Source organism: Choloepus didactylus (assembly GCF_015220235.1).
Source record: "Choloepus didactylus isolate mChoDid1 chromosome 11 unlocalized genomic scaffold, mChoDid1.pri SUPER_11_unloc1, whole genome shotgun sequence".
NCBI classification, from domain to species: Eukaryota; Metazoa; Chordata; class Mammalia; order Pilosa; family Megalonychidae; genus Choloepus; species Choloepus didactylus.
In genome coordinates, this window is record NW_023637577.1 from 367,219 (window position 1) to 378,211 (window position 10,993).

Sequence of the window (10,993 nt, forward strand, 5' to 3'; positions counted from 1 at the left end):
CTCAAACAATTACAACAGTACTGTCAAACATCACAGATCATAGATTACCTAACAGATATAATGATAACGAAAAAAATTTGAAACATTGTAAGAATTTCCAAAATGAGACACAGAGGCACAAAGTGATCACATACTTTTGGAGAAATGGAGCCAATAGTCTTGCTTGACTCAGGGGTGCCACAAACCTTCACTTTGTAAGAATCACAATTTCTGCAAAGCACAATAAAGTGAAGCACAAGAAAAATGAGGGATACCTAGATTAAAACTTATAAAAGTATCTTTAATATGACTGCAAACATTAAATCAAAAGTAGTGTTTAAAATATAATTAAATTTCTTTATGGTTTTTCTGTACCATTATATCCTCTTATATTAAACTTTATTAAGTGTACAAGAAGCAGAAATTCTAGGAACCGTATTGAGCTGTCATAAAGAGAACCTAGAATTTATGAGAGTGTTAGTATTATTCATTGAAGATCCCTTTAGATGGCAATCAGTATCAGCATTCAGATATACTTCCAAAGTAAGGAATGCTGGCTTGAATGGGAGACAGGTTGCAAAGAGAATTCCAATTGCTGAGTTTTGCTGTTTGTACCTTTCAGGCACTGGATCCTGAGGGTTGCATAAAAGAATTAGGTAAGGATATAGTATAAATCCTTTTACCCAAAACTAATGCTTACTCTCAATGGTTCAATTGAAGAGTCTCTTAATTTACAGTGTTACAAAGATCACCCAAATTATAAAAGTTATTTTCATTTTCCCATGTTATTTATGGAGCCTTGACTAAGGGGATAGCTTAAGTATGATCTGAAATTAATCATATTGAGATTAAAATTTCATTACCAGTGTCAATTTTAAGTTAAGAAACTATGATATCCAAGTGACTTGGATTTGGTTGAATAGTTACTAATTGAAACTGCCTGCCAGAGAATGAGATAACTTTATGCAAAAATGAACTATGTGTTTTAAGTTCTTAGAGCTTTGTTTTCAACACTAGCTGTGACATCATATCTTAACATGCATTGTCTCTACCTTGATAAATGGGTATACATCTCTTAAGTCCTATCACACCACATGGTTTTAATATACAAGGATTCAAATAGAATTGCCTGATATGTAAATCACCTGAAATGCATGAGTGGAAAGATTATTTAAATGATAAAAAACCCTTTGGGAATATGCTATCAGGAATATTTTTAAATATAGCTTAGAGTTTGATTTTTTTTAGTCCTAAATTTTTTGAACATAAAAGAAGTAGAGGTGAATGTAGCCATTCATTTTCAAGGATTTTTAAAATCACATTTTTTTCAAGATTATAATTATTTGGTTTAATGTAACAAATAGGTATGATGCAGATTGTGTGCGTGTGTGTGTATGAATACAATTAAAACATGACATCCAGTGTTAGCTGTTCTTTTTTCAGAACATTTCCTTCTGTACTGCTCTAAACATCTCTGGGTATTTAATTTTCAACTTGTCTGCACCTACTGCCCACATGTTGTATTGGTCCATTACTGTCTTTAAGAAATTTCAAGCCCTTCTATAGGAAATACTCAGCATTTGTGATGATGAATTTCTTCCCTGGCTCATGTTCTCTGCCATGCTCATTGTCTGTCTTCTAGTTAGAGCACATTAATTCTTGAAATAGATTGTTCTGAAGTTGACAACTATGTTTGGAGTAGTGTATCATCAGGGAGGTTATCAAACCATTGATATTTTAAGCTATGAAAGTTGAACTATTACCTCAACATCTCCTTCACTCCTTCTTAACCTCATTGAGCCTCAGTCTCCTCATCTGTCAAAATTAGGATATTAATATACATCTTTTTAGTTGTGAGCAATCAGTGACCTATATGTGCTAGTTAAGATAGGCTAGGTTATCTGTCAGTAACAAACAACCCCAGGTATCAACAGCTTATAACAATAAGACACATTTCTTATTCATGCTATCTGTGTATTGCCAATTGACTGGGGGTTTCGATCCTGTGACTGTGGACCATAGAGCTTTCAGCATTGCAGAGCAGCTGGAGGCTTTATTGCATGTTGTCTTCAACAAGTCTATGGTGCCTCCATTAACTGGAATGTTGCTGGTAACTGTGCCAGGGACAAAGAGAAGGCAATGAATCATGCTTCAGCTTCTAAAGACTTTTCCTCACATTAATTATTTTGGTGAAATCAAGTCATATAGTTATGTCTAACTACAATGGTTGGAGTAAATGCATTGCTGCTTTGTGGAAAGAAGGAGACCTGTAAAAATTTGGTAAAAAGCATTAATGATCACATATGTAGAATTTATAGTTTAACAATAATCCACAGTAAACCCTAATAATCTCAGCTATTATAAAAGGCTTTCTCTTTCATTCATTAAACAAAGTTTCACTGAACATTTACTTTTATCCTAAGTACTTAGAAATTAGGAATGCTTAGATACATAAGAGAAAATTTCAGAACTTAAAGAACCTAATGTCAATATGTGGGTGGGAGAATTGGGGGAGAGGGGAGTATGCTATGCTATTTCACCTCCTTTTCCAAATCATTTCACTACAATTTTTATTCTCCACAATCAATTTACAACTTTGTCATGAAAAGCAGTACCTGAGTCTCATTTCTCCCTCAGTTTTCTTTTTTTTGCATGTTCGATGATGTGACTATCCTTACTGAAGTCCCATCTGAGAGATCATTCTCTGTTTCTTGCCCTCTTTGTTTCATTGACCTTCAGTTCTCCTCTAACTTAGCTATCCACCTTCATGTTATCACCTTAGGTACTTGTCAGCAAACGTAACCTCTCCATCAAGTGTCATTCCATCCCTGCTCCCACCAAAAACTCATTGCAGAATACAACCCTTATCCATCATCAATGTGATTTCTCTTTAGCCTTCTGTCTTTTACCTTCCAATATTCCCCACTCTCTCAGGGTACACTTAACTCAATTTCAAACTTACTATATTTCTTCAATCATATAGAGTTTCCCACAAAATTCTATTATGTCCAAAATGTTATAGTGAAACTTTCATCCGGTACTCAGTCCTGAATCAACCTCATTTATCAGTTCTCCACTTAAGTTTCTGGACCAAGGAGCACATTTGGAGAAAAACAACAAAATGGAACAGATATGGCCTACTTCAAATATAGGTTGACTGGCCAATCTGGTTTAGATCCTAGTAAGCAAATCTAATCTATACTGTTTTACAAAGAAAATTAATGCAGTGACATGAATTCACATTTTTCTTTTCTCCATGCCATTGTATGTCCTTTCTGTTCTCCCTTCCTTTTATATTATTCTATAAATTTTCCTAACACAGTGAAGGTAGTATATTTTCTTTTTGTAATTGTGATGTCTCCCATTGCCTATCAGTTATTCCATTTCCCTTTATATTTAAATCCATCTACTGTTAGAGTCATTGAATTTTAAAATTTAAATATAACTTAAATATTATATTTAGAGTCTGGTTCAAATTTGCATTTTGCATATATCTATCAATACATCCTCTCTCAACTTCTCACTAAATTACTCATGAAGGCTCAAAAGGAAATGGAAATTTACATCATTGACAAACACCATGCCTGGCAGATAATCTAGTTCCAAAATCTGAGAGACAGATGGAAGTGAAATGGGAAAAAAACTGGCAATAGCAAAAACAATAACAAGAACAAACAACTGCCACCAATATAAAAATCTTACCAGATTTGAGAAAACAGTATATTCTGACCTCATTTCATTAAATAGAAACCACCTAAAAGAAGGTAGCAATTTGTGTCATACCCATTTTACCTCAGACTCAGTCCTAGTTCCGAGGTCAACCAAGGTGGTGGTGATTGTTTTAAGAATTTAAGAACTGAAGACATCTGTCTCAAAGTTGGCACACATTGTTTATTAATCAGATCACTGAGATACAATGATAATAATAGACAAAATAACTTTAGTAATATCCTGGAATGAATAAGATATACAATTATATTCACTATATTTTAAATAGCCAAGAGGATCAATATGAAATAAATTTAATTTTCCTTTCCTAGGGTCACAACTTAGTTGATGTGCATATTCCTTGGTGACTAATGAGAGATCTTTGGAAATTATTTCTTTTTGTTACATTATCATTATTTCTCTCTTTTGTTCTAGTACAAATTCATCCTCTACCAAAAATATAAGGAAGTTATTAGGAGTGGGAATGTATTTTCAGAGGAGAGAGTTTTGTCTCACAGTGGACGTTTCCCAGTATTTCCTTTCCAGATGTGGTATTTGTTTTGCCTAATTTTTTCCCAAAAAAATCACAAAAGTGATAAGCCAAAACTTTTCTCTTAAACAATACTCCTTCAATAGCTATGATAAAATGGGGCCCAGAGCACCTCTTATTTTGGAGTTGCCAGAAGTTAGTGAATAAAAAGTACTTCAACTTTGTTTATACAGCAGATCTTGTAAGTCCTTAGAGTTTAATGTAGATGATGAAACATAGTCTTCCTTCCTGCTGGTGACAGTTCTATGTCTTTTCCAAATAAAGCCAACAAGCCAGTGTGACATATTTTCATCTTTAAGTCACAACACTTACCAGAAACAAGCAACAAGCCCCTCAAATTACATTTACACTGAAGTAGCACGACAAGTGTAATCTAACTATCAAAGGGATGGTTCAGTAAAGTGCTACAAACTATTGCCAACACAGCCCAGGGATAATTTGTCTTGACTAGATTTAGGCAGCCAAAGCAGTGCTAAAAACAGCAGTAGTCAGTTACCCACAGCTTTAAATACAGAGATCATCAGACAAATGACTCTGAGGGGCAAGGTCTGTTTTGCAGTCGTGATAAAGGGGAGCTCTTCCGGGAGTTTGAAAGCGTGAGTTGAAATATGCTTAGTTCAAAAGAGGAGACCTGTTTTAAATACTTTTGAACTCCTGTTGAGCTAATTTAATTACATAAATTCAATACCATTTATGAATATGAAATTGGTAGCGCCACTTTTAAACTTACATTGGGTTGACCTGCATACGCTTGCTAGCATTTGACCATTTTTTCCTACATAAATGGCAACAGATAAGGTATAACCTAAAACTCCATTTAATACCAAATTCTAGGGCAACTCTAAAGTTTCTGAAAAGAGAAAATTTCATTGAAAGTCTTCAGTGACTAGTTCAAGGTCATACATCTAATATGTAGAAGAATGATTACCCACTATTTTCTTTCCACTCATTCTAGATTTTTTTATTTCTTTGCATAGCCCATGATCACTCCTCCTGGCCTCAGTGTTCACTCTGCATGGAATGCTCTCTGCCCCCACCCACCCTATTTACTAAATCGTACTCATCCCTTCTCTTCTCAGATTAGAAGGGCCTTTCAGGACGGAAGCCTTTCCCAGCACCTTACAAACTATGTAGTCCCCCTTGCTTATCTTCCCTTAACACTTTCCTTCCCATCACACTTATGCTTAAAGTTATTGAATAAATCGTAAGGATTGGTTTGCTGTCTTTCCTTCCTGATAGACTGTACAAGGGCTCCAGATCAGGAATCATGGCCTTGGGTTCCCCAGTTCATGACACTGTAAATTATGAATTCAAGGTATTCAGGTGTTTGGTATACTTGTTTATAATAAAATCATTCTAAACATCCTGAAGGATTAGTGTTACTACTAAATCATTTGCATCATGTCAATCTATTAAATTCTCTGCTGAATTTTAGTTGTTAAAAATATGGGAATTCATCATCAACAGGGAACTCTACAGTAGTTATACTCATATTTATACATTTAGACAAATATTGAAAATGTGCTTTCATGTTTAACACACTGACATTTAAAGAACTAATATTTTTCTCATTATTGCTATTTATTTTTTATTTTATAATCTAAAATACTCAACAAGCTACAACATGTAAATCTTGGAATGATTTAGGCTTTATTCTAAAATTCCTTGTCAATATGTTGTAACTATTCTTTGAGAGAGAAATACAAGCATGTCTAATTGATTAACACATAATGTGAATTTGTATTGTATTCTATTGCCTTCTTTAATGTTATAGCAGGAGTGTCTTCCCTAATTTTTAAATAAATTCCAATGGCTAGCTTAATTAGTAATATACGGTACACCATGGTGGAGAGGCTGATTACTTTATCATCAGATGAAATAACAATTTTCCCTAATTATAATCTATAATTAGATTATGCCATACCTAACACTGAAGGGAATATTAAAAACATAAGATCAGCCAATACCATCCACCCTATTTTTCTATTTATAGCACGATGCTAAATTGCTACCTTCATGTTAGAGCTGAAACATCAATAGCAGAATATTAACAGCCTTCTGATGCTCGATTATGTTTGCTATGCTGTTAATGGAAGTATAGATCTCATAAGAGAATGGTTTCTTGACTAATCATTGATAGTAAAAGAGACTGATAAAAACTTTAAACAAAAATGAATGGATAGTGACTAAAATTCAGCAGGTGCAGTCACTTTAACTATTGATTATGTGTTTTCTTTTATTTATATGTGACCCTTTCTAGTGTTATACATATGTGAACTTCAAATACAAAATAAAAATGGAATTATAGAAAATCATATACACTGATAAATCAATTACATTTTTCACCTATTTAGTACACCCCCAAATTGGTTTATGGCTGAAAACTAATTAATCATGTCAAAATTACTAATTTAGTATATCCTCATATGTGAATATAATTAGAAAAATAAAGTAAAAGAGCCCTTGTTCTTCAAATCTTCTGGGTAAACTAAGCGAGGATTAAGGTAACAAACATGGGTAAAGTAACTTCCCTTGGATGATGGACTTCCTGATTCTAAAATAGGTCATCTGTCAAGAAGAATATGGATAGTTTCCTTGTCATCATTACATTGTGTTCACCATGAGAATCAGATGCTTGATGCAATGAAACTGCTACCCTAATGGCATTTTGGATCACAGTTGATTTTTAAGAGGTGATTTGAATACTTGGGGAACAGTTACTGCTTCCCTTCACATTGCTGGAGTAAAATGTCTGTTTCTTTGTTCAGGAAGCTTAGTCTCATCATTAAGAAGAAACAAATAAACAAAATCCTAGAAATTTCTGAATGTCATATACAAAATTGTCACCCGTAAAAGCATTATAAACTCCTTGACATTGAATTCACCCAAAGGTATATGTGTACCTACAAAGATGCAAAGCACACATCATACGTGATGGTGAATTAACAACTCCAATTTTCTTGCACAGTTTCTCTATACAATATAGTTACACACACATACACACATACACACACATATAGATAGACTACATTTTTATTTACTTATGTGTGTATGTATATTTGAAAAGATTTTCACCCACACTTCTAGGTAGAACTTTTGGATGAATGTATTTGACTAATATCCTCTTATTTAATTATCTTATTTTTAAAATCATAAATGGAACACTGACTATTGTAAAATACCCAGAAAATTCAGATAAAACAGGTAATAGCAATAATTCCACTATATCAAAATAACCACTATTGCCCTTTGTTTTATTTTCTTTCCTCTATGCATATTGGTTTTTAAAATTTTGCTTTTTCCACTTAATCTAAGAATTTTTATATTTCATTTAAAAACTTTTATGAATAAAACATATTCCTTTATATGGAGGCCTCATAATTTATTTTACTATTGTCCTATTTAGTATCTGCAATGAACAGTGAATGTGTGTATACAGACATGTTTATAGATTCCTTTAAATAGATTCCTTAAAGAGGAAAAACTGAGTCACAAGTCACAAAATAGTTTAAGGCTGTCTATATACATTTCCATAGGACTACTTTCAACTTATATGATTAATTGAAGTACATAATGCTGAAGTTTTTACTGTAAACTGAGCAGCACCTGACATTAACATTTTTTTTTAATAGCAAAATCATTTCATTTTATTCTATGGAATTTTCCAAAGTAAATAGACATGCATGATTTTTGTATTCATTTGTATATGAAGATGAAACTTAAGCTTGGAGGAAACCCCTGCTGTTTACTTCAGCAGACCTTCAGGGGCAGTGGCTGACTTCTCTTGACTTCCCTATACTCCCTCACTAACAGAAGGCACAGAACAGACACTGGTCAAACTTTCAAAGTAGCTTCTTAAAAAAAGGACAATCTATTTAAAACAGCCCATTAACCTGTTCGGTTTTAGGGTCCAAATCAATATCATAGAAACAGGGTCGGGTAGGGAGTCCAGGCATTGTGCTCATCGTTCCTACTAAGGGGTACAGAAAACCAGCCCCAACACTGGCACGGATGTTGCGGATGGGCAGGACAAAGCCTGTGGGGACACCTTTCTGCTCTGGGTTATGAGACAAGGACAGGTGGGTTTTGGCCATGCAGATGGGCAAATTCCCAAAGGCCTGCTTTGTGTAGATTTCAGCTTTGTGCTGAGCTTCAGGGAGCAATTCAATGTCGTCTGCCCCATAGATCTTCTGCACGATGATCCTGATCTTGTCCTCAATCGGGAGCTTGAGGTCATAAAGGAGTTTGAAGTTGCTGGGTGCTTGTGCTGCTCTCTGGACAGCTTCTGCCAGGGCTAAGGTTCCCTTTCCCCCTTCTGCCCAGTGAGTGCATTTCATAGCATCAAAAGCCCCATTTTCCTTGGCAAGGTGGCAGATGAGGTCCAGCTCAGCTTCTGTGTCAGTTTTGAATACGTTCACAGCCACCACTACTGGAACACCAAAGATTCTGGCATTTTCAATTTGTTTCTTCAAGTTACTGAAGCCTTTTTCAACCAGCTCCAGGTTCTCCTCTATGTAAGCCTTGGGTAGAGGCATTCCAGCAGTGACCGTGGGGCCACCCCCATGCATTTTAAGAGCCCTGACAGTGGCAACAAGAACCACTACATGAGGGCGGAGACCAGAATATCAGCATTTGATGTTAAAAAACTTCTCCATTCCAATGTCTGCTCCAAATCCAGCTTCAGTCACTACAAACCCTTCAGGGCCAACAAGCTTGAGTGCAACCCGGTCTGCTATGATGGAGGAATTCCCATGTGCAATGTTGGCAAATGGTCCAGCATGAACAAACACTGGAGTGCCCTCTAATGTCTGCATGAGATTGGGCTTGATCGCATCCTTCATGAGCACCGTCAATGCGCCACTCACTCCCAGATCTTCAGCAGTGACAGGCTCCCCTCCCTTTCTGGATGCCACCACCATTTTGCCCAGTCTTTCTCTCATGTCTTCTAGAGAACTGGTGAGAGCCAGGACAGCCATAATTTCACTGGCCACAGAGATATCAAACTGGGCCATCCGTGTGTGCCCTTTCTCTGTTGGAGCCTGTCCAATCGTGATCTTCCTCAGGAATCTATCATTGGTATCCAACACTCTTTGCCAAGTTATAGTTTCTGGGTCACTATCCAATCTTGCAAATCTGTTTATGTCTTCATCTGTCAGCGTAGCAGGGTCGGTCTTTTCAATGCCTAGTCTCCGTAGCCTTCGGATTTGGATATCAGAGAACTTTCTCACTCCATTTACTGACGGAACCAAACGATTATAGAGAGCCTTGTCTGTCTGTGTCAATTCGTGGAATATCCGGGCATCGACGGCTGCAGCAACAAGATTGTTAGCTGCAGTGATGGCATGGATGTCACCAGTGAGGTGGAGATTAAACTCTTCCATAGGAATGACCTGCGAGTAGCCACCTCCTGCAGCGCCACCTTTTATTCTAAAGGTTGGGCCCTGGGAAGGCTGCCACACGCATGCAAATACATTCTGATGAAGATGGGCACCAAGGGCTTGCACCAGCCCAATTGTGGTTGTGCTTTTTCCTTCTCCCAGAGGTGTTGGAGTTATTCCAGCCACTACCACGTATTTTCTATTAGGCTGGTGCTTCAGGCATTGTAAGACGGACAGCAGAACTTTGGCCTTTGTTTCACCATACAATTCTACCTCTTCAGAGAGCAGACCAATTTCTCGAGCCAGGTTACTGATAGGTTTCAGTTTGCAAGATCGTGATATATCAATGTTACTTGGAACAGGTGTCTTGAGGTTAAGGTTGTGATACTGAATCATCCACTTTCCCAGCTTAAATTTCTCCAGGAAACGCTTTGCACTCTCTACTGTGCTCTGCATCAGCATTGCAACTGTCGTGGGTCCAACTCCCCCAGGAACAGGGGTGATGAAGCCCGCTCTCATTTTGGCCTCTTCGTATGCCACATCACCTACAACCTTTTTCCCATTTGTTTTTGTATCATCTGGAATATAATTGATTCCACAGTCGATGACTATTGCCCCAGGTTTGATCCACTCCCCTTTCACCATTTCAGGCTAACCAGCTGCAACCACCAGGATATCACCTTTATTAACCTCCTCATCCAGGTTAGCAGTCTTTGAGTGGCAGGTAGTCACTGTGACATTGTTCCACAGAAGCAAGTCGTGCATTGGGGCACCCACTATTTTACTGCGCCCAACCACCACTGCGTGCCTTCCAGCTATCTGCACCCCTGTTTCTTTGATGAGTTCCAAGCATCCCTTAGGTGTACAAGGAATAAAACAGTCATTTAGGTCACCTCTAGCAAGTTTTCCAGCATTGATGCTAGTCAATCCATCCACATCTTTTTCACACTGCTTCAGTGTTAATGGGATTCTCTGAATCTACAGGTAGCTGCACTAAGAACCCATGTACAGTGGGGTCTTCATTCAGAGATATAATGGACTTTAAAACCTCAGATTCTGTGGCTGTTCTTGGTAACTTAATGTGAGTGGCCTTGATCCCAATCTCTTGAGCAGCTTTCAGCTTCACATTTATATAAAGATTTGAATCATCTCTGTTGCCAACCTGTAAAATTGCCAAGCCTGGTGAGAACCCAGGTACTTGCTCCTTCATCTGAGCAACTTGATTCTTCAGTCTGTCCTTTATTTGCCTTTGTGGGTGATGGTGACTGGAACATGGAGGTTTCTGGGTGCCAATAAAACCATTTCTTGATTTAGGTGCTGGTTACACAGGTGTATTCAGTTGTGAAGATTCATGGACCAATATACACAGGATAGATGC

General features: G+C 37.0%; 1 protein-coding gene across 1 annotated transcript; it reads right to left on the reverse strand.

Moving 5' to 3' along the window:
• Positions 1-7,904: 7,904 nt before the first annotated feature.
• Positions 7,905-10,555, reverse strand: LOC119524440 (C-1-tetrahydrofolate synthase, cytoplasmic-like). Its single transcript, XM_037823109.1, is given in 1 exon segment — positions 7,905-10,555. A coding segment is annotated over 1 exon segment (2,148 nt). The 5' UTR covers positions 10,261-10,555; the 3' UTR covers positions 7,905-8,112.
• Positions 10,556-10,993: the final 438 nt, after the last annotated feature.